This window comes from Falco cherrug, chromosome 1 (assembly GCF_023634085.1).
Source record: "Falco cherrug isolate bFalChe1 chromosome 1, bFalChe1.pri, whole genome shotgun sequence".
NCBI lineage: Eukaryota > Metazoa > Chordata > Aves > Falconiformes > Falconidae > Falco > Falco cherrug.
In genome coordinates, this window is record NC_073697.1 from 93,387,161 (window position 1) to 93,414,903 (window position 27,743).

General features: G+C 48.9%; 3 protein-coding genes across 23 annotated transcripts in view; 2 read left to right on the plus strand and 1 right to left on the minus strand.

Annotated features, from left to right (window-relative positions):
• MTMR3 (myotubularin related protein 3) overlaps nucleotides 1-4,188 on the plus strand; it is an 82,877-nt gene extending 78,689 nt beyond the window's left edge. For all 14 annotated transcript variants that reach the window (XM_055707624.1, XM_055707615.1, XM_055707645.1 and 11 more), the window contains one exon: nucleotides 1,609-4,188. In XM_055707624.1, the coding sequence (XP_055563599.1) occupies nucleotides 1,609-1,780 (172 nt within the window). In that variant the 3' untranslated portion in view covers nucleotides 1,781-4,188. The remainder of the gene's footprint in view (nucleotides 1-1,608) is intronic.
• A 2,835-nt stretch (nucleotides 4,189-7,023) lies between these two features.
• On the minus strand, nucleotides 7,024-27,705 carry LOC102054120 (acyl-CoA dehydrogenase family member 11-like). Of its 6 annotated transcripts, none has more exons than XM_027813879.2 (15): nucleotides 26,731-27,705; nucleotides 23,020-23,252; nucleotides 22,286-22,385; nucleotides 21,227-21,344; nucleotides 20,232-20,365; nucleotides 19,972-20,130; nucleotides 19,332-19,426; nucleotides 18,953-19,052; nucleotides 17,357-17,497; nucleotides 16,469-16,561; nucleotides 15,970-16,077; nucleotides 10,659-10,830; nucleotides 10,342-10,408; nucleotides 9,884-10,043; nucleotides 7,024-8,200 (listed from the first exon to the last, which is right to left on the minus strand). In XM_027813879.2, exons 1-14 carry the CDS (start codon nucleotides 27,028-27,030, stop codon nucleotides 9,917-9,919), a joined length of 1,947 nt encoding a protein of 648 aa, XP_027669680.2. In that variant the 5' UTR covers nucleotides 27,031-27,705; the 3' UTR covers nucleotides 7,024-8,200; nucleotides 9,884-9,916. The 6 variants fall into 6 exon arrangements, with proteins under 6 accessions (XP_027669680.2, XP_055563733.1, XP_027669681.2 ...); XM_055707758.1 differs by having other exon boundaries at nucleotides 7,024-8,502; XM_027813880.2 differs by having other exon boundaries at nucleotides 7,024-9,470.
• Nucleotides 15,122-27,743, plus strand: part of HORMAD2 (HORMA domain containing 2) — a 37,172-nt gene continuing 24,550 nt past the window's right edge. Inside the window, exons 1-3 of one of the 3 annotated variants that reach the window (XM_055707811.1) lie at nucleotides 15,122-15,457; nucleotides 20,671-20,802; nucleotides 21,437-21,742. The gene's annotated coding sequence lies outside the window, so the exon portion shown is untranslated. Of the gene's footprint in view, nucleotides 15,458-16,596; nucleotides 16,686-20,670; nucleotides 20,803-21,436; nucleotides 21,743-27,743 lie in introns of those variants that run through there. The other 2 variants (XM_055707832.1, XM_055707820.1) reach the window with 2 other exon arrangements.

Below are 27,743 nucleotides of genomic sequence, written 5' to 3' on the forward strand. Positions count from 1 at the left end.
TGACCTCATCCATCAACAGCGAGCTTCTGCTGGATAATTGTTCTTTGAGCAGCAGGGTTGTGGGTTGTCGGAACGGCTTTTCTGCAGGATGTTTCTGTATAACACCTCACAGGACTGTTTTCACTCCTGCTGGGTTTTCTGGTAGTAATTTCTAACAGCGCCCTTAAGAAGACTCCCAAACCACTGCAGAAAGGCTAGCCTTTGTCAGCCTGCTCGTGCTAGGGTTACGGCTGTGAGACCAGGAGCCGCTGGGCGGAGCTGAGAAAATTAGCCCATTGAAGTGAGAAATGGGATTTCTCTGCTGACTCCTTCCCTGTCAGTGACCAGCATCTGGAAATCTTATCTCTTGGCAATGAAGGATTAATCAAAGCTGCTGGGTGTAGGCAGGATTCTCTGTCAGTCTCTTGGCAGCAGCGAATCTGTTCTAGCGCAGCACAATAACGGCGGAAAATCCTGATGCCAAAGAGTTAATGAAAAGGGTGTCAGGCATGGAGGTAAACTTGCAAAATTCGGGTCCCTGGAGTGCTGTTCTGAACTCCTTGTAAGAATTGATGAGTTTGGAGGACAGGGCACACCAGGCTAGCTTGAGCAGCAGCAGGTTTTGAGGGGGGCTGCAAGAAGATAAGGTAATTATTTTCAAGATTTAAATTTTGTCCCTGCCTCCTGTGAGGTGCATGCGCCAGCGTGCCTCCACCAGCTGACATCTGACAGGAATGTGTATGAGACTGCTCACCCTGCCGCAGCGTCGCTGTCATTTCTGAGCATGAAATACCTGGCTGCCCGTCTCGTGGCTTTGCATGATCCTTGTTGACTCAGTTTACTTTATGCGGAAGCGTGGGACCGCTGCAAAAGGGACGGTGCTGCTGGGGCTGTGGGAGGATTCAATCAACCAAAACTGGGTTTGATGATTTTTTTTTTTCATCTGTCCTATGCTTAAACCCTCCAGCTGCGCACTTGAAAGAAACAGAAGAAACTGTCTCTGTGCTGGTACTTAGCAGCACATGCTTTTGGAAGAGTAAAGGAGCAGAGACTCCTACCTCCTCCCAGGACTGCAGTATCTGGTCTGTCTCGAACACAGAGCTGGATCAGTAATGTGAGCAGGGGGCAGAACACCACGCTCCCCACAGCCTCACGGAGGAAGGCCCCTTGCTTGCTCTGTTTTAGCCCCTCTCTTAGCCGTGTCCCCCGGGGTAGCGGTGACAGTGATGAGCAGCCCTGTGCCTGAACTCTGCAGGGCATGGGGGAGAGCTTACCCCTGTTCCCTGGAGGGGTAAGTTCCCTGCAGTTTGACACGAGACAGTGTTGTACAGAAGAGCTGTTGCTGCAGGGACGTTTAACGAGCTGTAGTTCTGTACTGTAGTTTGCTTTATGCTCCTTCCCGGTGTCCCTTCCCTAGAGCTCCACTTCAGCTTTAGGAGCGAGTAGCACGGGGTGCAGGTGTTGGAGGGCTGCCTCTGCACGCATCCTGGTGCTTAGGAAGGAGCAGCTGCAGTCTCCAGGGCTGACCCCATCACAACACTGTGAATGGTATAATTTTAGAACTCTGATAACTTTGTCGAACTGCTTCTAATCTTTTCTTTTCCATTTCTCCTCTGTTTCCGATGCAAGGAATTGTGGAAACGTGTTCTGCTCCAGTTGCTGTAACCAGAAGGTGCCCGTTCCTAGTCAGCAGCTCTTTGAACCCAGCAGAGTCTGCAAATCGTGCTACAGCAGCTTGCACCCCAGCAGTTCCAGCCTCGATCTCGAACTGGATAAACCCATCACTGCCACGTCAAATTAAAGTTCCAGCCTCGAAGCAGCGGGGGAGCAGCCATGCCGCCTCTTCCCCGACAGACATGCAGATTCTGGGTGGGCTGAGGCTGGGAGGATGTGGGAGCGGTGCACTTTGGAGGCTGAGGCGTGGAACACTGCTTGGTGGGACAGACCTCAAGGACGTACCGCTGGATTGTGGGATTCACCTTTTCCAGCTATTCCCCCTTTCCTTTCTGTCCTATCTGTGTGTATGTGTCTATGCGCGTGCGTGTGTGTGTGTGTGTATATATATATAATAATATATATGTTTGTTTGTTTGCTGGAAGATTGTGGAAGTGGGAAGGGAGCTGGTGCCAGAACCAGACTTCCCTTTTGTTTTTAACTGTCCCACTGCTGAACCGTTGCAGACAGACAATTCTGTTGCAGACAGATGATTTTGTGGAGGAGAGAAGAGGGGAATCAGTCCAGCCAGTGTGCAAAGCGCGAATACCTGTAGCGTCAGTGCTAGTGCTTTCAATCACTCCTGTTACTTCCAAACAAGAAACTGCTGTTTGGGAACCTGTTGCTGCTAGAAGAAATGGGAATCTCTTTCCCAAGAGAGCACTCTCCCTCTCTGTTCTTAGAGTGGGCTTAGTTATCCTCGCTGCGTGAAGGGGGAATCAATGCCCGATTTCCACGCTCAGCGGCTCCGTACTCGCACACACCATCTCCGTGTTTTGTTGCCACCACCCCTGCCGCTGTGGCTTGGAGCGGGAACACCTGGACAGCGCTGGCTAAGGCAGGTGCGTGCTTGTTAGCGAGAGGTGAGGCGGGAATCGAACAGGCTGCCGAGCTGAGATGGGTTTTACACTGGCACCTCTCTCTGAAGTTCTGTAAATGCAATTCATTATTTTAAACTGAGTGGGAAAGTAGAAGACCTTCACCTTCTGTCCTTGCCCCATCTGTAGGATGGTTTACTCAATGCGAAGCTACTTTTGGAGCAGTGCACTTGTCACGGTTCATACAAACAGGCTGGCGTGCTGTTGTCCAGACTCGCACTTTAATGAGACTATCCAAACCAATGAAAGAGCAACTGTGATATGCTGGTGTTTTCGCTGGGCTCGGGCCGTGAGGAGTGCACTGGTGCTTGTAACTCTCCTGGGATGTCTCTTCCTTTTCCAGTCTGTATTCAGTATACTCCACAGGAAAAACCTGCCAGAGGATTTTATAAAAGACCTGAAATACATCGTGGCTTCCCCTTCTTCCTTCTGTCCCAATCTGAGTCGCTTTTAAAGTCACCTCTCTGAAGTGTGAATCTCTTGAATAGATGTTTTTAAATGAGTGTTAGGTACTCATCCCCTTTTCCTTTCGATAGAGCCTGCTTTGTGCAATTTGGCAAGGAAGAAACATAGATCCTGCTTCCCAGTGTGTTGCCTAGACAAAGTTCCAGCTTCTCTTGTGATATTCTCAAGAATCCTGCTGGAGTGTTTGAGAGTCCTAGATACAGAAGCTCAAAATCTAAGAAACGTTGGGAAAGGGGTGCTTCTCTTCCCTGGAATGTCAGAATCACATAATCCAAAGCAAGTATCACACAGAGAAAAAAAAAAAAAAATCTCAGAATATTTGTTAGGTCCGATGGGAAAATGTCAAAGTATTTTTATTTTTTACTTTGAACTTCCCACACCCTTTGCAAGGATCGTTACACTGCTGCGGCGTAAGCTGAAGATTGACAAGACAAAAATGAATGTCCAGGAGGCTGGTTTAGCATAGCAGCCTGCATCCTTATGGGAAGGGGGTCCGGTAAGGAAGCGTCTCGGGACCTCCCCCGGTACAGGGTTTGAAACGTTTCCAAACCGTCAGGAGGGAAGAGCAAAGATAAAAGTGATGGGTCCTCCAGTTGAGTTGTATCTAGAAGTATTTGTTCCTAAACCAGTGCAGTGAATATCTGGAATAGAACCGTAGGCATTGCTGTTCCGTGGGGAGCAGAGACAGCTGGAGCGGGAGGAGGGTGATGTGCAGCTCCCGTCTCGGGCTCTTCGCAGAGGGGGCGAGTAGAGGTTTGACTTTAGGGGACATGGTGTAGTTCTGCACACTAACGTTGTGTGGGTTTGTGGTGCAAATAGACAGTCAAAAATAAGTCTAAGATTCTGCAGTTCCTAATGACAGGTGCCAAGAGGTTATGATACGGGTTTTTGGGGTCTGTGATGTACAGTGTGAATAAATGCTTGCAGCTCTTAGTCTTTTTTTGATCGATGAAGCACTTTTTTTATTAATATTATTTTTCTTTGTATGTAAAGGAGGAACCAGTATCTCTCCACAGCTGTATATATAACCCTTCTCTCCTACAGAGAGTAAAGTGCTCCTATATTTTTCATTTTTGTCAAAGCGAGAAGTAAATACTTTAGAATTGTTAAATATATAAATAAAAGTGAATAAAGTTTAGACTTTTGCATGGGAGCATTTGCTAACACACTTTCTAATTTTTTATTTTTCTTCCCTGTCCTTTGTAGGGGATATATTTTGAGGTTCAGCAGAAGCACCAAGGCCTTTGAAAAAAGGAGGCTGCAGCAGGCCTCCTCTTGCTTTCTTTTCCACTGTGTGTCTTTGCAAGGAACAGCAAACTGTTGCTCCTAAGTTTAGAAGAAAAAAATATTAAGCTTGGTTTTCCTGGTGCAAGAGTCCCAGGGAGGGGGAAAAGACACAAACCACACACACCACCAGGTCCTGCCAGTACAATCAGCACGGTTTTCTGAGGCTGGAGGGCTCTGGAAGAGTCTCCTCTTCCTCGGTACCTCGTTTCTCTTTTTCCCCTTAACTGACCGTCATTTCAAAGCGTTGATCCAATGGCATTAGCTCAAACGTAGGAGCAGCCCAGGTCGGCAGGGAATCCACCCTGCTTCCAGTGACGTTTGGAAAAGGAAGCCCAGCGTCTCCCTTCCCCTGCAGCGAGGAAGCACCAGCAACTCGCCCAGCAGCAGCGCGGTGGGGAGGTCAGGGCTCTGTTCTCATTTGCACACTTTCTGCCTTATTCTCGATGCTGGATGGTGGAGCTGTGGCTCTTTGGGAACAAACCAAACTCACTCAGGTTTCGTATCTTTCAATCTTTCCCCGGAAGGTGGAAAAACTCAACTGCTGTTTGTCCCGCAAAAGTCTCTTGCACAAGGGTCCCATTATTCTCGTTCTCCTAGGACGGCTTGCTCGTTTCAGGCGCCTGGCTGCATGCGCTCCTGTCACATAAGCTCGTACTCTGTCAGTTATTTCTTTTCTTACATATTTGAAGTTGAAGAGGGAGGATTTGCCCTCGGCGCTCAGAGGGGCTGAATGAAGAGCTCCTTAAGCAACTCGTGAGTTACTTTGGGACAGGCCTGTTCTACTCGCAAGGCGTTGTGCACAATTGCTTTATAATCTTACAGTATTTATTTAATCAAACAAAACTGCAGATTCTGGGCAGAGTTGTGGTCACAGCAGGCAGTGGTATTTATATCTTCAGGAATAAAAAAAGCATATATCATGTTTTGCACTATTAAGAACGTGCAAAGGAACAGCAGGTTTTCCATTATACGCCAGAATTTGATTTTATGTAGCTCCTTTCCATACTTGAGTTACTTGTAAGTGCTTTTCGAGTAACTCATTACTCTGCAGCGGGGCGGCAGCCGTAGATGTTACAGGGGGCACCGCGCTCCTTGGGTGTTGTGTGCTCCAGAAACGCCGAGCCGAACCCCGCGGGTCTCCTCTGCCGCTGCCCGAGGGAGTTAGGGAACTTTTAAACTCCCACAGAGTGTTTAAATTTTTAAATCTCCTGTGCAGAGGGGCTTCACACCGGGGGCATCGCTGTCCTGGCAGGTCTGCGGGAGGAGTGCCCAGCTCGTGTAGAAGCTCATTTCCCGGTGATCCATCCTCCCTAGTGGAAACCTGTCCTCTCTCCTCCTGTTACTGCTGTCAGACAGCACGGGAGCCCGAAAGGGCAGCAGGGCTCTATCGCAACACGCAGCTTCAGTGCTGTCGCGTGCGAAGGCGATTTGCAGGGCTTATTGGGAGCCTTACAAATAGCATTAGCGGCTGAGAAACGAGACAATCTCCGAGAACCTCAGGCCCCTTGTCCCCAGGTCCCCAGGTGGGGCAGGAGCCGGGCAGCGGCAGGGATCGTGCCAGCTGGGAGCAGTTGGTTGATCCCAGCGTCATTGTACGGGTGAGGTATGGTAGTGGTCGCGTGTAGGAGGGAAACCCAAAGGCTCTTTGGTGGTGAGGGGGATGAAGGCGTCGGGAACCATTCCAGTACCTGGGAAGGGCTGTCGGTGTGGGACAGCCCACGCTGGGAGAGGCTTTGAGCTGGTGTGAGGCTGCGAAGGGCAGTGGCCACGTGTGGGAAAGCTGAGCAGAGTCGGCGCTCGTGTAATGGATGGGGGTGTGCAGTGTTTTCTGGTTAGTCTGTAACGGACCCTCCAATAGATCCTGAATTACTCGGCCAAGGTTTTGAAAACAAGAGTCCAGAGTCAGTTAAATACGTCGTTTTGCTGGGCTGTGTGGAAGGAGACGCTCAGACGGTGCTGAGCGAAGGGCAGCTCGGGTGCAGGATCTGGATCAGGTTTTCCCATAGTCCCTAGACCTGCCCTCAGCTGGATTCCATCGCTGGGAACTGGCTCCTGAGCTCCATGGCATTACCTTGCTTGGTTAAAAAGCAGCAGTTCAGGCTCGGTTTTGTTTCACGAGGTAAGGTGAGCGATGCAGCCCCTGCTCACGCGGTGCTGCCGGGCACAGCTTTTGCTCCTGGTGGGATTTTCTCCAAGGGACAGGCAGGTGCCGCTCGGGGGGCAGCTCGGTACCTCACTGGCAGAGACGTGCTGCAGGACGAGCAGGGCAGCACCGAGGCGGCAGCCCAGACCAAGCCCAGGCAGCGTGAAGTTTCTTTTTTAACAATTCAGCTCGATTTTTTGTTACAGAGGGAACCCACCAGCACTAGAGCAAGGATGCAGAAAGAGAGACGTGACCTTTTAATGCAGCCACGTCTGTACGAGTGTTGTCTGTCATACTGTCCCAACACCACACAGACGTGCCATCTCCGGGGCGGAGGAATCATGAATTCCCATCCTTTCCTTTTACACACATAATACAGGCATTGGAGCTCAGATTGTAGCTTTTTGGGATTTAAGATTACCATATTCTTCAGACTTTCAAATTTTTTAAATGCTGCTAAAGTTTTATCTTACTATTTAACAAATATGTTTTTTAAACCAATTTCCCATAGTTATGTTATTAAATGATTTTTACCTTGCAGTGGCAACAGGTGATGCATTTGATTGTACTTTTTTTTTTTTTGGTGGAATTTGTATTAAAATGACATCTGAAGTCTTGATTAATTACTTCAAGAACATTAAATGTTTTAAAACATGCAAACCTATGAGAGCAGAGAGCTGTTAGCAGCAGTATAAAGTGTTAGACCCTAGTGCTTATTTGTTTGTAACAGCATTTATTCTGCTGTAGCCTCAGAGTGAATATTTAGATCTTAATAAATTTGTCATTTTCCTACACAGTGACAATTTTACAGTCCCTTGTGTTTTCTGTATCGGTGTATCTGCAGGGCTCCCAGTTTGTGGGGCTTATTTTTAGGCAAATTTATAGCTCATGTATTAGGAAGAAGTTACCTGGTGTTCAAAAAACCCATGTGAAATACATAGGACAGGGGTGACATGACATCAGAGATGGGCAGTGAGCACGGAAGGCGCTGCTGCTTGCCAAAGACCTGTCCCTTGGAGACGGGCGCTCGGTGAGAGCAGAGGGTCCCAGCGGTTTATCAGCAGCTCTGCAGACAGCTCTAACACTATGACTTGCGCTTCGTGTTGCATTCAGTGCGTTCGGTCAGACCCTTCTGCCCTTCCCATGTGGAGATCCGGCGACGGGCTTTGCTGCCGTCATCGTGTAGGTCAGAGTCAAGTGGTGTCTCTCCCTTTCCCGTTCTCCTGACTTCAGCAGCACTGCAGGCTTCTGCACTTTGGCACCAAACAACTACAGGGACGTAGGAGATTTTCCAAACCCAAATAGTCTTTATTGACTTCAACGCACTTGTAACAGGCACAGAGAAACGGTGCGGTGGAGCACCCTTCGGTGCTGGGTCTGGCTAAACGGTCGTTGTGTGGTTTGGGGGGAGCTCCCCTCGGCTCAGCCCCATGGTCCATGCGCCAGGACAGAGCAAGCCCTGGAGCCGTCCCCGCGGTGCCGCTCCCCAGAGGCAGCGCTGGGGCACGTGGCTCTTCCTGGATCCACGGGCCTTGGCACTGGAGGAGCGTTGGACACCTTTGTGCTGGGCAAACAGCCCCTTCCCCTCCTCCCGTGCATCACCCTAGGTGCTGCGGCGCTTGGCAGCTACATGTGCCAACTGGCTGTTCTGTGTCTGGTTTGCTTCGGTCATTAGCAACTTCTTAACTGAAAACTTTTAGGTATCGGAGTAACACCAAGCAGGTAGACTGATGGGCTGAGAGTGAAGAGAAGCACGCAGTCACTACTTAGGTGCTTGCTTTGGTGGAGGGTTACTGGATTTCAATCTAAAACTTAACATCAGGTGTTTCTCCCCCGCTGCTCCACTCTGGCGAGACCCCACCTACAGCACTGCATCCAGCGTAAGAAGGACATGGACCTGCTGGAGCGAGTCCAGAGGAGGGACACAAAGATGATCGAGGGCTGGAGCACCTCTCCTGTGAGGGCAGGCTGAGAGCTGGGGTTGTTCAGCCTGGAGAAGGGAAGGCTCCAGGGAGACCTTAGAGCATCTTCCAGTACCTAAAGGGGCCGACAAGAGAGCTGGAGAGGGGCTTTTTACAAGGATGTGTAGGGATAGGACAAGGGGAATGGCTTGAACTGAAAGAGGGCAGATTTAGATTAGATATAAGGAAGAAACTGAGGGCGGTGAGGCGCTGGCCCAGGTTGCCCAGGGCGGCTGTGGGTGCCCCATCCCTGGGGGTGCTCAGGGCCAGGCTGGACGGGGTTGGAGCAACCTGGTCTGGTGGAAGGTGTCCCTGCCCAGGGCAGGGGGCTGGGACTAGGTGATCTTTAAGGTCCCTTCCAACCCAAACCTATGATTCTATGAATTCATGTCAGTATGAACTGCAGCATCATTAGGATGATGCACAGGGAATTAATAAGCTTTCTGGAGGTCACAGAGAATAAAAAAAAGCTTTCTTAAGAAAAGCTTTCTTAAGCTTTCTTAAGAAAAATTATGGAAGTGTGGGGGGGGGTTCTTTAATTTTGGTATCAACTTGTACAATTTTGATGTAGTTTGAGTGATGTAATTGAAATTGCCTCCTCCCCTGAACTGTTACAGAACATCTTTGCACAGCAGTGTTGATGTTGACACCAACCATTTCTGGAGCTGCAAATAGCAATTTACTGTGTCCTGTGTTTGAAATACAGTGGATCGGGACCAAGTCCCCAACAATACGTGAGAAGGTAAAGCCCCTACTCCAGGTTAATTTAAAGTAAAAGCAAAGCACGTTTGAGACAAGGTACAACATAAAAGGAAAAAATCAAAAGCACAAGCTAAACTAAGCAGTGCCCTGTGCCTACCTTGGCTAGGAAAACGGAAAATTTGGGTTACAAAGCCAACGAGTTGCCAAGATCAGCCACGGAGCTGGGGGCCCTGAGCCGAGCACAGCGGTGCCCATGGAGGGAACTCTTCCCATGGAGGAATCCTGTGCCCTCCTCACAGCCGCAGCGGGTGTAAGAGGCTGCCCTGGAAGAAAACCCCATCCCTAGCAGGTGCCAGGGTGGAAGGCTGTGTGTAGCGCTAGAAAGCAAGGTGAACAGGGAAAAATGGTGGGTTTTTGTATTTAATCAGTTTCGAATCATTTTCAGTTTGATTTTGGTTTAAAAAGAACACCCGGTTGGCACTTGAAGAGCTGCTGCTTCAAGTCATTATCTGGATTTGACCACTTAGCCTTTGCCCAAACCACAGTAAGAAATTTCAGCATCTTAGGCTGAATCTCTGTGTCTGCGTCGGCAAATAACTCAGCACAAAAGCAGTGGGCTGCGGAATGGAGCGGGTGGTGCAGCTGGGGGTTACTCCAGAAGGATTCCGTCTGGCCCTGGTGGAACATCCCCACCTGTAATTCGTGGCTGGCTGAGGATTTTTTTTTATTTATTTTTGTTCTGGATTGCAACCCACCTTCTGCTGGACCTCTGAGCTGCCTCTGGTGAGTCACAGCCTGCTGCGGCCGGTGGGGCTGCCCTCGTACACCAGCGCGTGGTCCATGAGCGCTTCTTCAGCCTCGTAGCTGCTGTTCTCTAACTCGGTGGCCACAGGGCACAGCTCCTGGTTGCACCACCTGAACAGAGAACACCAACAGTTTGTCTGAGCCCCGTGACACAGACAGTGCCGGTTTCCACTTAAGCCTGCCCAGTTTGGCTCCCTCATCACTGCTAGCATGGAGATTCCCCGTGGCAGGGAAAAGCCAGGATGCTGACACAACCAGCCCAGAAAGCTGTTTGTCTCTGTCCGTGATGGTGGAAAGTTTGGGTCTCACCATGGCAGAGGTCAGGTCACATGGAGGGGCAGAGCAAAGGCTGCTGCATTGCACAAGAAATCCCCCAGAGCGGTTAGGGCTAGAGGAGGTTTTTGCTTACCTTCGAGCAGCAGAGATGTCTGTGGAGGAAGCGTCAGGCCGAGCTGCATGTTCAATTAAAAGAGCTCCTGTGGAAGAGTGGGAGACATCAGTATCCCCGGGCTCCAGCCAAAACAGCAAGGGCTTGTAAAAAAGAGGGTGGTGGCTACTTTCCAGCAGCATGTGCCAGGCTGGGCTGCCTCGGTTTGACAGATGGTGGGGACCAAGCTTTCTTCAAAACTCCACCCTTTACCCAGAAGGTGTGAAACCAGGCCATTGCAGGACTGGTTCCTAGCCCTTTCCTGGGCTGAAATCCATCATTTCTGTCTTTCCCCCTACCTGCGTAGGTCCTTGCTAGGGTGTATGAGAAGTCTCTGGCTGCTAGCTCCATGGTCGCTGCGCCCTTTGAGCCAGCTGCTCGTGTGAACTGCACAAGACTGCTGATGGCGTCCCGCATTTGCTTGACGGCAGGTTCCAGTTTCATAGTGCTCGAAGCCAGCTCCAGTTTTTTCTGCAAAGAAAACAATCGCAGGAAAAATTACAGCATATTTACCTTCCGCAAGGAAACAGGACTGGTGAAAGCCTGAGCACACCCAGCAGCTGAAATCAAGGTGGCTGTAACTTGCACTGCCATAGGTGGGGCAGTCAGGGCACCCTGTGGCCTCAGGAAAGGGGACGGTGCCAAAAGCAAACTCCCAGCCTTGCCCTGAAGGTGAAAACCACCTGTGAGCCAGAGCCACCGCGTTGCTGTTCCCGTGCTGGCTTTCCAGATGTATGTGGGGACCAGATCCCATTCCCAGTTCTCTCTAATTACATACCTGTATCGGGTTCTAATTCTCCCATTTTTATATTTTTACTTCCACAAAGCTGTTACAGCTGTGTCCAGGCAGGAAAATTCAGATTTAAAGGAGCTTTTCTCTGCAAGTCATGTCAGTGGGAAGGGCCCCAGGACCAGAGCGGCCCGTTTCTAATGGACATCAGGCATTTAACTGTGCCTAAAAGCACCACCTAAAAGCTCCCCCGAGTTGAGCTAAGCTGCTGCTTCCCCAGTGTCCCAACTGCCTTGTGACAGCACAAGCGATACCCTGCTGAGAGAGTCCAAAACAGTTGCTCTTTTGACACGGCACTCCCATGGCTGCCTGGATGCACCTGGCAGAGGCTAGCCTCTAATCTCTGCTTCCCCCTTACCAGGGATCGCACGAGCGCGTGCCTCCTGCATGGAGCTGCCAGGCTGGGCTGACAGCTTGGTCCCCCCTGAAGTCCCGCACGTGGAGAAGCAGCCAGCTCTCACCCACGCAGCCGTCGCCAGCCTCCAGACCCTGCACCCTGCCACAGCACTTGCAGCTGGGCTCTGCTGCAGCCAAGTAAGCCACGACCACCGGCCGGCTGCCCCAGGCGCTGCCTGTGCTGCCTGTGCTGCCTGTGCTGCCTGTGCTGCCTGTGCTGCCTGCGCTGCCTGCGCTGGGGGCTGGCCCTGCCTGTGTCGGTGGGCTCAGCCCAGGAGCCTCGTGTGCCCCGGTAACTGCTCCACAACGTTCAGACCTGTCTCTCTGCAGTAGAACTCAAGGATTACCTCGGACAGAATTGCGAAAAAGAACCGTTATGTATTTAAGTAGCAGAGCAGGTGGTAGGAGGTGCTTTTTGTTAATTAGTCTCATTTGCAAGCTATTTATCAAGCTAAAGCCTACAAGTATCTGCTGCGCAGAACTGATTTTTTTTAATGTTTTTGAGGCTTTCTGGCTTAAGCGATCATGCAGTTCCTCTTGCCGGTACGTGAAAATCCAGCTTTTTGCACAGCAGGACTCTGGACCGCACAAGCTGAACCCAGTTTTGTCTTCTGCAGCACGTCTGTGCATGACACCTTCTGCCTCACCATTGCCCTGTATTTTCTGACTATTAATACAAGAAAAACACAATCCTCAATGGATGCTATTCTGTGCTCTAGGCAAAGTGGTACATAAATACTCACAGCATGTGCTGTACAAATACAAAAACACCATCATTAAAGCGGTTAGGTCTAGTGCCAAGATAAAGTCCAAAGAACCCTCCGAGCCCACAGAATGCTAATAAGATGTTTTAGAAGTAGCTCAGAGCTTGTTGCTAACATGAATCAAAGACCCCAAAGGCATAAACTTATTCCCAGCAGCTTGGGTGGAAGCCAGCAGCACACAGGGCAAGCACAGAGACGACGTATGCTTTTCTATCAGCACCCTCACACTAATGATTGAGGTACGAACAGCGACATCCTACGCTGCCTTGCTTTTTAAGGTTTAAAGACCTGGGCAGTACAGACCAGGAATATAAAATCGTCATTTTAACCTTAGGGGGCAAAAAAGACGTTGTATTCTCTCTGCTCTCCAATAATTTACACCTTTATTTTTGTCCCCCAGATTACACTCATTCTTTTCCTAACCAAAAGCACTGAATCTTCTGAAAGATCAAGCTGGGTTTTTCCACATCCTCCCCTGCATTTGAAAACGAGAGGCTGGAGAGCTGCTTGAGGGAGGCTGGAGGCAGAAGCAGCTCCTTTTTTCCTCTCCTGCATGTTGATCTGCTACAGTTCCCGTAGGGTGTAACTGAGGGGAGGCACGCACACACGGCATCGCTGTGCCTGTTGTACAGTTCTTTTCTGACTGAAATCAGAGAGCAAAAGAGCTTCAGAGCTCCAATATTTCTGATTTCTTCATTTTTGACTGAGGAATTCTAAGATGCCGTGCTGTCACTAGCAGAGCAAGATTGTCAGAATGGTATTTTACTTAAAAGATTAATCATGAGTATTTAAAAATACAGCAACAGGAAGAACATTCAAAACAGGCCTAGAAGCACAAGTCTCATGTTAATGCTTCAAGAAAATACATAGCCTCACTTTAATAACCTACATTTATTTTCTGCTGTGTTATAATTGTGGTTATGGTTTGAAAAGGACCTGAAAAGACTATCACATGTCCTAGATTATGTCTGATTTGCAGCTAGAGTTTCAGCCCTACGCAGTCATTCTTGATGCATAAGATGGTTGATTCTGGGCTCTGCAAGATGCTCGCAGGCCTGGCATTCAGAAACACAACTGTACTGTAACGTGACCAAATTTAATCTAAAGTGAATAAAATGCAATGATCAAATAATTCCCCGGTGCTATTTTAGAGTCACTTTTCAGAGTGTAATTGAATTCTAAAGTACACCCAACGCTCTGGCTCAAAATTCCAGCTAATAAATTTTTAGTATAACATGAAGTGACTGCCCCCGTGCAGCATCCACCTGAAACTCCCACCGCAGCTGGACAGTCTCTCACACTTGCCCTTTTCACCATGTGTTCTCCTGTGACTTTGCAGACTCATTACCTCTGGACCAGGTGGTTTGTAATACACTTGCCTGTGTATCAAGAACCCTAAACCATCAGCTTCTCGTAATCACATTATGCAAGGATGAGGAAGTTCTCTGTGTTTCCCTCTTTCTGGGGATAATTACATTGGGTTCCTGGTCCTAGATCACACCGTCAGCAGTAAGTATCCCACCATCAGCAGAGGCAAGTGACACAGGATAAAAGCAAAAATAGGTGGCAGTGGGGCCGGGGGGGAAGTATCTGAGATACGACCTTCAGAGAACAAGGTGCTACGCTGTACTAAGTCCTAATGCTGCTTTCTCTGAAGCAGGCTGTCATTGGGCACAAATCCTGCAAACTGAGAACCTGGATGGACAAACATAAAATAAATTGTACTCATTTTGTGTGCATCAATAAAAAGAAAACCCCTTTATGAAGGGCTAAATGATTTCCTCAATAGATGTGAATGGGAATGATGTTTCAAAATGAGCAAGACTCCCAGACACCGAAAGAATTTGGACACCTGGAGCTCAAAAAGAGGTTGTTTATCACCTGTGAGTGAAACCCTGATTCTGGTGTAGAAACACTGCACATACCTGCCTGATGCTGAAGAGGCACTCTGCAGACATACCTCCCAGCCTGCCTTTCCAATGTCTGGCTGCTGGAGGCATAAGGGAAAAGCCTTCTGGCACATCCAGGTTACATTTGCCAAGTATGAGCTGTTATACCCAGAATCTGTGCATCAATCCTGCTCTCCCAGCTCCAGCTGCTCCGCGTGCAAATGGAGGCAGCTTCAGTGTGACGTGAGCAGCAAATGCAACGGCACTTACTGGAATCTGGAGACCTTTAAAGTCAGTGCTCGCTTGTTCACCCTCCAGTCTCATATACAGCATGATTTGCTGGAGTGCAAGAGCAATGATGAGCTTGTTAATTAATAAATCTCAACACTTGGCGTTACTGCTGGGCAGGTACCTGCTCTGAATCATGTTGCTGTGTTCTTTAATGCTTCTCTGATGATCCAGTTGTTAAAAAGCTGGAGGGGCCCTCTCAGCTACACTGGTGAGGTGCTCCAAGGACTGTGGTATAGCACCTCGGTGGGGTATTTGTTTAGATTAGCAAAGTGTAAGGCTGGGGAGGCCGCCTTCTTACCAAATTATTTTTAGAGCCTGCCGCCAGCTCCTTTCCTTCTCCACTCCACTGCCTTCGGTGTCAGACTAAGCTGCTTTTGATCAACAGCTGGACCAGTTGACTTTTTAACTAGCAGGTGTGCTTAGTGCTGTTTATGAGCAGGTTTGGCCTTCTTGTTTGGTAGTCAAATTGTTTGAGGTATTTTTCCTTTATCAGAAGTTGTCTGAGAGGATGGCAAGGAGACACTCACCTCTGGAGGTCAGAGAGGTGCTCTGTAGAGAATGCAGCTGAGTTGTGGGTTTGAAATTTAACAGAAGATGCCCACGGCAGCCACTGGTGAGAATTACTCAGGTTCTATCCAGCTGTCAATGCTGCAGGGAGCACAGTGACCCAGACCTTTCCCTTCCCCAGGGGTCTGGATGAGAAAGTGAAGGCTATGCATGGTCAAATCCAGCACGCCAGATGCCCAGGATTCCCTCGCTGTGTCGGGGCTAAGGTAATGTGGATTGCTCTGTCTGGATTGATAATGCCATCCCTGACCGACACACTGATTATGCCTTTCAGACTAGTTCCTGTCTCCCTTTATGGGACCTATCAAACCAGCTGATGCTCGTTTACCTTCATGAAATTCTGAGCTGCTTTGATCTCTCCTTGACTGCCTGTCACCTGCGCACCTTCAAAAGAGCAGCCTGTAAGTAAAGCCAGGGGACAGCAAATCTAAAGAGGCAGCAAAGGAACTTCTTTGGCTCTTTCCATCTTTTCAGTGGGAATAAAAATAGAAAGTCATAACGCAGTCGGTAACCCTAGTGAAGGTTTAATATTCAGCAGTCTTGTGGTGTTTTTCCAGTTAAGAAACAAACCCACAAAATTATTTTGGATTCAGGAAGGTGACTCTTTCACGTTAAAAATATACTTGTATCGGTACTCGTCATGAGGAACTCTGACAATGCAAAACTCTTCACTGCTGAGATGAAAGCATCTGCGTTTTTTGCAGCACACAAGGATCCCAAAATGAGCACTGCCTGCGTTCTGCTTTTGTAAGTGCTATTTAAAGAGAGAATTGTAAGACACCTTCTGAATACCTGTCTAAAGCTTTCAGTTTGCTCATATTCCCTGCTGATCTCAACTAGGAGCATAAACACCAAATGAGACTTCGCCAAAGTGGGCACATCAGGCTGACCAGTGCTTTTGATGTGGGCTTACCTGTACTGCGGAGAGGAACACAGCCATCACCTGTCCTTGACTCTTGGTGAGGGATCGCAGGACATCAAGTGACAGGATATTTGTTGTTCCCTCCCATATGGACAGTACCTGGGGGGTAGAAGAGACTGTGGAAGAACATGAAAGAGCCTTTTGGGGAGACTGCAATGAAGAAAGGGAAATGTGAGGAAACAAAGGCATGGGGCAGCGCTAAGGGATATCAAGGAAATCTCCAGAGATGTCTTACCTCACCACAAGCGGAAAGGAGCAGTGGTGATGAGAGCTAGGAGCTCCAGCTCCATTGCTGAGCTAGGAAACAACCCCAGCACCAGGAACAAATCACATCTCCTCCCTGGTGATGGCTGAGCTCAGCTGGAAGGCAACTAGGAAAGAGCTGCCACACCTGGAGTGAGTCTGGGGAGGACTGCGCATGTCTTTAGCAGGCAACCATGCAACACTGTGCAGGGGACTAGGTGACACACAGGAGCTGCTGCTTCCTTACCAGAGTATCACGGACTATGACTGGCAAGCCTGTATCCTCCATGTAACCTTGTCCTCCAAAACTCTCCATTGCCTCAACAACAACAGCAGAAGCCTGCAAAATGCAGAGAGCTGACATGATCCACGTTGCACAAGGGGAAAAAGTGGGGAGAAACCTCTAACATCACACAGCAGTTCCTGCTGGGGTGGGACTGACTGGGACCCACTGATTTGCTGAGGTAGGTTGCTCATATGCAGGAGGAGCAGCCCAGGGAATGAAGACTGAGTAGCACTGAGAGGGGGCCTGCAGGAGCAGTCAGACTGTGGGAGAAGGTCCAGGGACAGTCTGTCTCTGCACAGTCCTCTCTAGGCAAGGATAAACCTGTGGTTTGCTTGGTACACAGGAGTACATGGCTCTAGTTCAGGAGTCTTTACCTTCTACTTGCCTATGGTGTGTAAGCTTCTGGGTACTTAAGCTAAGGGCAAACAGAAGAGGGACAGACCCCTGAAGTTAAAGCTAACGCTAAGCTATTAACACCTCCTCTTCTATTTATTCATAACTAGGGGAAAGATACTCCCCATGGCTCAGCACCCCACCTTAGTCTTGGGGCAGCCTCAGCAGCGTTCCTCTGGGGCATGTGGAGTACTTCACAGACAGCGCTGGCTCCGTCTGTTCGGATCAGACAGCTGATCTGTGGCCTTGAGAGCAAAGGGACAAGTCTCCTACCCACAGCTCCAGCTGCAGTGCAGAGCAATAATTGCCACAGGTCCTGCAGCCAGAGGTCACTGCTGGTATCCCCTGCTTGCTGCCCTTCACGCTGGCCGTGTTAGCCACTTCTCTTTCCAGCTCTGTGGTTGCTAATGTGCCACACAGCCCCACTCCTGGCTAATCAAACTGGTTGTTCCATACCTGCTTCCCTGTGTACAGTTTGGCAACTGGTATCAGCAGTCTCAAGAGAAGCTGGTCTTGCTCACTCGCCATGTTGGTTTCTACAAGACCAAGCAGACGAACAATCTCCATAAACAGCAAAAATGCCCCTCGTGTCTGCACCTGCAAGCAGAGAAGTGGGGAGTTTCACTGGCAAGGATCCATGACTCAGGCTGATGCACGCCTGATCTGCTGAGGTGCCACGAGAATATCTCGAAGGGATATGCAATAATGGGATGTCAGTAAAATGCCACCTCTGCCCGTACAGACCCACAGCTTCATAGAAAAAGACCACAGACCAGCCACAGCACACAGCATGAACTATGGGCGCTGCAATCTAGCATAAGGAAAGGGGCAATACTATTTCATCAGCCCTACTCGGAGCCTTGTCAAAGCTCCCATCAGGCACTCAGGTCACAAATCCACATCCTTCCCAAGGGTAAGGGATGTGAGACCGCACATCTGGTCAGCCTCCAAGCACCAGGATCTGCAAGGTCTTTGCTTTTCTTGCTGAGCAACTTCCCTGGCAAGTTGTGATTTGGGAAGCATCAGGATGTGGAGCTCTGTAGCCCCTGTGCATAATGATGCGCTGTGGGACTACATAGCATCTGGCCTTTCTTTCAGAGGTGGAGTTCTGGCCACAGGCTAAGAGATGCTGGAGCTTTATGTTTTACAGATGTTGACCACTTTCCCTCTCTCCCACTTTGCAGGAGGATTTTTAAATACTGTTTTTAAAATTTGCACGAACCTACTGCAGACTGAGGGCAAGCATTGGTGTTACACCACCTAAGAAAAGAAGCAGTGCCTGGACAGATGAAAGGAGAACTGTGTGCCTTCTTTGTGCAGTTTTAGTAGGGATGGGAAGCCACCTGTGTCCTGTGGATTTAATGAGCTGCTACAGCTTGCAGTGGTGGCAAAGCTGTGAGACATTCTGCAGCGAGCGAATGCCCACACACAAAATTCCTCCCAGAGCCAGAGTGCCAATTCATGCTGCTCTCTCTTCCTATTGCCTTAAATGACATTCACACCTAGAGGCTGTACTCAACTCGGTGTCTTATGGTGATGAGCACTGTGCAGGTACACAGTGAAGACAAACTTCTCAGAAACTGAAGTACATGGTGACTACTCAGGAATTCTTCAAGCCTGCTGGGAACAGCTCATCTGGTGTACGAGCTACCAGGAAAGCTGGATGAGTCTGTATCAGTCCTGGACAAGAGTCTGTTAACTGCAGTTTAGGAGACCATGGTGTCATACTCAGACTCTGCTAATGACCAACTTGCCGAGGTCATGGCAAATCATAGTAGGTGCATGCATGAACTTTGGCACTCCTCTCAGGATAGCTCCCCAGTAATTGTTGTTTAGGACAACCTGAAGTCCAGCAGAGAAGCTAGGTCTATCATCAGATCAAATCACACTAGAATATGGCAATTTCCCTGCTGCGTACATCTCACTGTAGCAGAAACAGCCTTTACATCTGACAGCTGCACACAGAAACAAGCTGGCTGTGCTCATTAGCAGCTGAGGATCTCTGCCCTCTTTCCTTGCCCACAGGCTCAGCTCAGCTCCTGAAAGCCTCACCTCCATCCGAGCTATCGTCTGCATGTGTAGGGGATGGTCCTTGAGGCACTTCCCAAAGGCAACCCGTCTGCATGCATACTCCCTGCTCAGACTGATCATCCTAGAGAGAATACAGTCAGGGAAAGCAGTTAGACCAGCAACCTTCCACTTCTGAGCTTTTCCTTCCAGCCACCCGCATTGGAAGAACCCTGCCTAGCTGTACCACGCCAGCCTCGGTCACCCACCCACAGGCCAACCTCCTCCAGCACTGCTGGCTTCCAGACCTGTGCCTGCAAAGGCATCAGATGTCAATCGGCTGCAATGCTGAGCATTGCAAAGTCCCCTTGTCCTGACAAGCTGCTTGTTCAGCTCTGGGCAGGGGGGTCCATGCTGCCTTTACCTTCTCATGGAAGCTACTGCACAAATGACATTGTGGATCCGAGTTATGTTCAGCATGTTGGAGATGGAGGCCACTCCACGACCCTCTGCAGAGATCTGAAAGCATCAAGGAACAAAGGCTGATGTGAGCCTTTCACACAGCCTTGGAAGTGAACACATATCAAAGTGAAAACTGTGTCAACAGATACATAGATATAGGCTGTCCACCCTGCCTCTGTCCTCAGGCACCACAGAGATCTGCTTGCTTTAACATATGGCTGTCTCGTTTCAGCCAAGCCTGTGGCGTGACCAGGGAGGTGGCTTTGGAGACCGTGTCAGTACTATCAGCTCTGGCCCTTGCTGCTTGTTCCTACCTGCATGCTACATCGAACTGTCCCTCAGCTGGGTCAATGCAACTGGATTAGGGAAATGACCAGCCTAAAATGACTTTTTAATTTTTTCTTCCCTCTCAACTTTTCCTGAGCTCTTCTCAGCTCTGTCCCACACACAGCCCTGTTGCTGAAGCGTTCTGCAAAGTGAACAGCCAGCCACAGAGGTAGAAGAGGGGAACTTTTTCAGTTGGTATCACTGCCAAAACCCCCAGGAGTGGTCTGCCATGCCAAGCCAGCCCAGTCCCAACAGGAAGGTGAAACCTTACGTACTAGCTCTGCTTTAGCTCCATCTAGCCATAGCTCTGCTGTTGCCATCTGCCGTGTGCCCAACTTGTCTTTCAGCCTTTGCACTTGGATGCTGTTTAGCTTCCCCTCCTCATCTCGAACCTTCAGGAAGAACAGGGACAGGCCACTGGAACCCCGAGGCCACTGAAAGGCATGCAAAGAGGATTTCATTACAATGAAACAAGGAAGAAAAAGAATGCCCCTGCTCCTTCACCTGGTTCCGCTATCAAACAGCACTGGTTTACCTTTCCTTCAGCATCCGCTACCCTGGCCAGGGTTAATGTCACATCCGAATCGGCAGCCGATGTAAACCATTTAAAGCCATAGAGACGGTATGTACCGTCAGGCTGCTTTCTGGCCACTGTCTCTGTGCCATTAGCTGAAAGAAAGAAAGAAGATCATCTTGCCTTTACAGGAACTTCTGTATTAATCAATGCTGAATTTCGGGTTAAGCAGCAGCTCTTTGAAGTCACCTCTTGCTATCAAGATGGAGTATGGGTTAGCTGCTAATCTCTTTCATTGACCCTGGATAAGAAATGCAGCCAGAGTTAAGCACTAGAAAGGAAATATGCTTTTTTAACTGTGAGCCTTTCCAGCAGTTGCTCCAGAATTACACCTGGTACTGGCAGTGCTTTGTAAGCAGAATGCACCACGGTGTATAACCAAATGCCTCCATTTCTTTAGGAGCTACCACAGCCAAGAAAAACAAAGGGTGCTACGGAACTGGGAGTCCTGCAGTGATGCACATCTTTCACTCCACGGCTGACCCTTTCACTTCTTCCACCAGGAAACCAGCTGCAGCTTCATTAGATGCAGGTGACTCCCCTTCCACATTTCTGTCTCCTCAGCAGAGTTCTGAGGTTTCCTGGCCCATCATGCTATTAGTAACATTGGCCAAGGAATAAAAGTCGAAGGCCAAGAATGCTTACGCAGTCCCAGCTGGCATGGGTCTAACTGTCTTGCTCAAGGTTTAGATTATAGAGCTAGACATCAATGTGGCAGTGTGTTATCTGTGCGAGGAACACACGCTGCAGCTGCCTGTGTGTACTGCATGCATCAGTGGACAGAAGTTGGGCCTTTTGTTGGTTAAGCAGAGCTATGCAGAGGATTTGGATGACTCCTGCTGAAGTTTCCTAAACCAGCTACCTGGTTTTGTAAGTTCCCCATACCACTCATTTTCTCAGCTCTCGCTAACACATCTAACTGCTGCTGCAGTTGCTTCCCACCTCAGAACACGTACCAACATCAGAGCCTCCCCTGCGCTCAGTCATCCACTGGCCAGAGGTCCAGAACTTCTTGGGGTCACGGGATGTCAGGTGGTCAAAAGCACTTTTCAGAGATACAGGAAAACCTAGCGACTGTTTTGGGGGAGGGGGAAAAAAACGAAGATGATCATAACACAGTAGATGAAATCAAGACAGTTGCCTTAACTCACACTGGTGTGTCCTAGGCTCTGAACAGACAGTCTGCAAGCAGGGGAGCGGGGCACCGAGTGTCCTACACTGCCAAGCATCTGCATGTACTGCTGAGAGTCTGTGAAACTGTCTGGCTCCTGTATGGCTGCTGGAGCACTGTGCAGACAGAAGGTGCGGACTTGTGTTGCAAAGATGAGTGCTGAGCATCCCCTACCCGCCTCGGATTTCTGCACTGCCAGACATCTGGACAGAGAGCTTTCAAAACAGCACGTGTGCCAGGGTATCTGCATATGTTCATATACGCTGGATGTCACCAGCACCCAAAGTGCTGCAGGAAAAAGGTAACAACCTTGTACTTTTTTTCTTTTTATTGAATTTAAATGCCCAGAGCTAGCTACTTAAGAGCTAGCTTTTCTCTGCATCCTGCATAGCCACTGACAGAGGTACAAAGGGTGTCACTAGGATGCAGAGCCAAACCTTCAGACTGGAAAAGTCTTGCTTGCTTGGTTAATTTACATCAGGAATCGATCTGACCCAATACATGTAACTCCATTCCACACATGAAACATGAAAACAAACCATCCTGTAGTAAAAACATATGGGATGCCTTTCCAACTACCTGCAGTGCCACAGGTTTAATGTGCAGCAGAGGCCTTGTTGTCCACAGTGTTGTAAATAAACATAAAAGCTAGCCTGGACACAAAGGCTTTGTAACTGTAAAGGAGAAAGGCAGTGGGTGACAGAGCTGAGTCACAGAGCAAGGGCGGGCCATGCCCAGAGCCAGATGGCAGATCAGCTCTCCTCCATCCTGGGCCAGTGCTCCAGTCTCTAGCCAGCCCTGCCAGGCCATGGGCTGTGCGCTCAGAGACCAGCTAAGCTCATACCTCAATGACTTTGGCTGCCCCATCAGTCATGGCCAGTGGACAGCTGAAACCTCCAGAGAAGCTTGAAAACAAGTACAGTTTGACAGCCTGATGCAAACGACTGGGAAGGAAAGAGAGTGAAAACAGCAGGTTATGCAGCAGTTAACAACAGGAGGATAAAACATCTTGAGTAGGGAGAGGAACAAAATACAGCCAAAACAGGTGAGAATCAGACCACTTATTTCTGAGAGGGCAAAAACTGTTTCAGCCAGGAAGAGAGAAGAGGAGCAGCAGTTTCTCCATCCCAGAGGGACTGCCAGGGCAAGGCTGGATGAAAGGCATTGCTTGCCATCTGGTGCACATTAAGAGCAGTTTTTTTAAAAAAAGAAATGTGAGTCTATCTCCAGAGGCTGGAATACAATGAAACCACAAGTAAATCCCAGATCTTTAGCTGTGTTACCACTAATGCTTGTAAAGCTGGAGCAGCGCAGGGAACTCCCAGGTCCCGGAATTAGGAAGGTGACATCAAAGAATATTATGATCAACTGTAGGCCATTAGTTACAGCTTATCATTGCCGCTGTGGAACATTGCAGTGGACAGACACTGCTGTTCAGTACAGCGGTAGGTGTGCTTTTGTCCGTGCATCATCTGTTACCCATTATACAACAAGAAGTTCAGTCCTACAAGATGCTGAATATAGCTTGCTAAGAACAACCAGGAAAGCACCAAGTCATTCCCAGGCTCCCCCAGTTACCTCCAGCTGGAGTATCTTCTCTCATAGGCCTCAGCAATCAGCCCCTCTTCTGCCGCAATCTCTTTCATCCTCCTCCAGGCTGAGCAGGTGACAATTTGATCCACACGCTGCCCCCAGGCATCATACTGCCGAAACACTGGGGGGTTCAACTCGCATTCCCATCCTAGAGGTTTGATCTTGGTTAGCAGACGGTTTCCAAACCTCTCCAGGTCCTGATTCACCTCCTCCAGTACCTGTGAGGCAACAACAAGAGCCCTTCAGCATGTCCCTGGAAGGCAAGAAGCCTCAGCCAGTCCTAACTGGAAAGGCAGAGGACTAACCATATTGTCCTGCGGCGCTAGTGGTCTCTTGCCACTTGGCCCTTCCATGCGTTCAGTAATGCAGCACGACAGCTTGTCTCTTAGCCTCTGCTGGCACAGCTGTGCTCAGCTGTCACTTTTTTTTTTTTTGCCCCAAAATAATTTTTTCAAGTTACTTTTGGCAGCATCTCTGGATTTTAAAAAAGACAGAAGAGCTTTTGTATCAGCACTGAGAATGCCACAGATGTACATGAGCAGGGGGGTTGGACGAGACGATCTCCAGAGGTCCTTCCAACCTCAGCCACTCTGTGATTTACTGTTGGAGAAGAATGCCAGGGGAACAGCTGCCAAAAATGGAAAGCTTCCACTAGGCTCAGCAGTTACTTAACTACCAGATTAGAAAAGGAGGGACAGAGCCGTCACTTGAGCTTCAGCCTGGCACGCAGGGTGTCTAGATTAAAATTTCTACCATGCATCCAGCCTCCTGAATGGCCCTGAATAAGGATTCATGTGCCCGTGTTTCAGCCAGGCTTAGCTGACTTGGACGGAGTATTCTGTCCGTAGTTAGTGGAGCGAAACTGGCACCCGCAGAGGAGTGATTCACTCCAACCCTCTCAGATACCTATTTCAAGGTGACAGGAATTGCCTTCTGCAAGTGCTGTTCGCTGTCTGTGGCCAAAGCCTGGTGAACTTGCCTAGGCTTAAATAACCTGACTTATGAATGATTAAATTAGGCAGACCCCAACCTCTAGCACTGCTGGATGCTCATCAGCTTCAATACATACAAGACTATACTGGGGGTCAAAGAAGCACCTGGTCTAGATTTGCTTTCATCAGGGAAGTATTTTTTTGCTGTTCTCTACCCCTCAAGAGATGCTCATTTCCTCCTCAATATAACAATCGTGGAGGTGAACCCTGTAGTTGCTCTACCCAAAACGGTGCAATTACAGAACATTAATTTGCTGTTGATGAAATACAAACACTGCTTCTTCCTCTCCCTGCCTCCCGCTGTATTGACTTTTCATTCAACTACATCCCGTATGATTGATTCTTTCATCACTCTGCCATTCAGTGTGTGTAATGAGGATCCAGCACACACTGCCCATTTCCTACTCTGGAAGTCTCCATCCTCAGACCAGCTAGTTTTCCTTCAGGTGGATGGTGAAACAGTGTTAAAAATCACAAAACAAGCCAAAACCATGCACGAGAACCCTGTCAACCGGTACAGCTCGTGCCGTACTCCTGTTTGCTCTTGGTGGAGCTCAGCTGGGATGGGTGTATGCCTCCAATGCTTATCATATCTTGATAACAATTTGGAGGTTGTTTTAGAGGCATAACCTAAGATCCAGGGTTCATGGACTTTGCTGATCCCTGAAGCACAAGAAACTTTGAACTGTTTACCAGGTGTTTTTTGTGGGCAGAAGAATATGAGTCTACCAAATGGGTCTCACTCTGCAGTGAACTCAGACTGCAACAATCACTTCACCTCATCCACATTCTCTAAAAAAACCCAAACAACCCAACTTCCTAGCTGTGAGCTCATGCCCTGACCACACGTAACCTTAAAAAAATCACCATGTTGCCCAAGTGAATGTGTTTATTTTCAAGGTAAAAGAACAAAATCTGAGCTCCTATGAAGAACAAAATCTGAGCTCCTATGTTTGTGACCGCTGAACATAACACACAACAGCCTGGGCGCTCCAAAAAATGTACACCAGGATACAGAGAGGGCATCTGTAAACCATTAGGGTCAGGGCTGAAGCTGCTACCCAGCAGCATCTGCTGGGTGGTCTCATTCACCCTAATTCATCCTTTGATGTCCCAGGGCACATTAACTGTGCAAACATGATCCTTTATATTAAAGGACATATTTTTAGGGAGATAAAAAAACAATCAACAGATGCCTTTTCACAATGATGCCCGGAAAAAGCTGGTGCTTTCTTCTGTGTTCTCCAGAAATCACTTCCAACAAAGAAAGAAATCTTTTGCTTCATTCCAGGAAAATTTCTGTGTTCACCACTGAACACAGATGAATAGTACAACAGGAATCACCCTCCAGCGTGATGCCTGCTTCAGTGGGACACACAAAGCTTCATCTGTTGCTGCTCTCCTGGAGAGGAAGGTGTTCAGCTAGCTCTTAGGCTGCGAACAAGTGGGTGCTGCATCAAGCAGACAGCACAGACCGGGCTCTGCCTTTCAGCAGTGAGGCAACACTGCCCCGCTGGGACCAAGCACAGAAATGTACGGGAGATGCTGCTGATTCTCTGCTAAATTTTGCAGCCACTTTTGTCTTTTGGGGAAAGGAGTGGAAAGCAACTCTCAGCCTTGGTGAAATACAGCACTGTTCCTTTTTATTCTTTGGGAGACCTGAATCATGCTTCTTTCAAAGGTGAAGATTAGGAGCAAGATCTTCATGGTTGCCCAAAGACATCCCCCTTTCCCTGTTTTCTTTTTTGGCAAGAAGGCCACAGCGGTCCTTAGGGAGGCCTCATTCCTGTCTTTTGTGATGCCTGTGACAAAAGCAAACTCCCAACACTGTCACCAAACTCTTACTATCCTGTGTCTGTAAGGCCTCACAGACCTGAAGAGCAAGCAGAGGGAGGAAGGGTGTCACTGAAAGCCAGGTTTTGCCTCTCTACTCACCTGGTAGCTTTACAGGTCATTATATTGCTTCTGCTGGAATAAATCACAGAGAGGTCACACTCTGCTGCATGAGACCTGGTCTGTGAGAAGTGGAAAAGAGCTGTGGTCCTTGGGGTGACAGCAGAGAACAGCCAGTGAGATGAGCTGTCTCTTTCCAGCGGTTCCTGTAGCACTGGACCTCACAGAACAAGAGACCCACAGCTCAGGGTCTTACCCCACCTCTCTGCACCCATGCAAACTTGTAGAGAGCCTTCCCTGCCTGAAAATCAACCCAGAAAAGTCAACGACCTGTGCTGAGAACAAGCAAACCCTCACGGGCCTTTGCATCCTCTTCAGCGCTCAGCTGAGAACAGCCCCATACCTTCCTTCGGAAAGGAATTTCCTTAAAAGCCCCTCTCTTGAAGAGAGAAGTGGAAGCGCACCGCAGAGTTTGGAAGCACCTTACTTTTTTTCCTTTCTCTGAAATTTCTTTCTCTGGATGACCAGACAGCAAATGCCTGCACTGACAATCCCAAAACAACACTCCTGTTGCAAGACCCAAACTGGTCACAGGACTCCACTAAGCCACTTTCTGTTTATGCCCTGGCAGTATTTTTCACCCCTGCATTGATTCAAAGATAAACAGCGTCAAAAAGTGCTGATAAAACCCTCCCAGTTAAACACTCCAACCCCACAAAAGGGCTCAGAAAAGCTCAGTTCACAGTCTTAAACAGCACCCCAGCCAGAATTGTACTGTGCACACACAGAAACATAAACATGCATGTCAGACCTTGGGAGGAAGGTGTGTTTTCAAGTAACTCCGAAGCAAAGCGTCTTCCAAATACTGGTTCCCAGTCTCAGGCTGCTCTTGGAAGAGGGTCTCCATGTCCCTTTTTGCAAGGGGCATTTCCAGATCTTCTAAGACTTGTTTCTCTTGAGCATCCACCTGTTGCCCCTGCCCCACGGTTGTGTTGATTCCTTTACAACTCGGCAGTTGGCACTTCTCCCAGACACCAGGCAGAAAGTGAGGCGGCTGCCACAGCTTGCAGGCAGCACTGGATGTCCACCAAGGCAGGCGACAGGTAAACATGATCCTGCAAAGCCCTTGAGCGTGTCACGCCAACGGTGCTCACCTCCAGGCCCTTGCTCAACTGATGGCTGCACCAGTCCTGCTCTGTTTTAATGTTGTGAAGTTATTCTCAAAAATCAGTTATGTCTTCTCTCCTCCCTCGGGGAGGAGCTTTCCAGCAGCTGTTGTCAACTGAAGTAGGGAAAAGGTCTTTGGAAAGAGATTGGAAAATGGCCTGGAAAAACACAAGTACTCAGAGAGCGCTGTGTCCTCCCCGGCCAGCTGGGCAAACTATTACAACCAACCGGACTGGGAAAACCAGGGGGGTGCTTCATTACAACCATTTCCAGAGCTGGGGAAACCAGGGGGGTGCTCCCACCCGCACCCTATCCCGTGGGATGATAACAGGGCAGAGATGAGAAGGAAAAAACAAGTTCCCTCATCTGAAGGATAACAAAATGCCTGGAAACGGGAAGAAATGGTCTAGGCAGGTTATTCTGTACACTAAGTTTACTGAGGAGTCAGAGAATCCATCCTCCTTGCCTAGGTTGTGACACTGGCTCCAAAATCATGTTTCTTGTGAAGTCCCTGATGCTTTTAATGTGTTGGGACGGTATTAAGGCTCCCACTTTCCCTAGGGAAGTACTAGAACACTCGGAGGAGAATGTGTCTTCAAGGCTTTGAGCAATGTAACACCTGCACCTAATTTGGGCTGGTATGTTACTAATAAAAAC

Bases quoted from the DNA above. Each gene is read 5' to 3' on its own strand.
- LOC102054120 (XM_027813879.2), bottom strand. From the start codon at position 27,030: ATGTTTACCTGTCGCCTGCCTTGGTGGACATCCAGTGCTGCCTGCAAG. The intron at 23,253-26,730 runs GTCTGACATGCA...GTTGCCTCACAG, and splicing joins AAACACACCTTCCTCCCAAG to GTACTGGAGGAGGTGAATCA. The intron at 10,044-10,341 runs GTAAGCAAAAAC...TTCTCTGTTCAG, and splicing joins GACATCTCTGCTGCTCGAAG to GTGGTGCAACCAGGAGCTGT.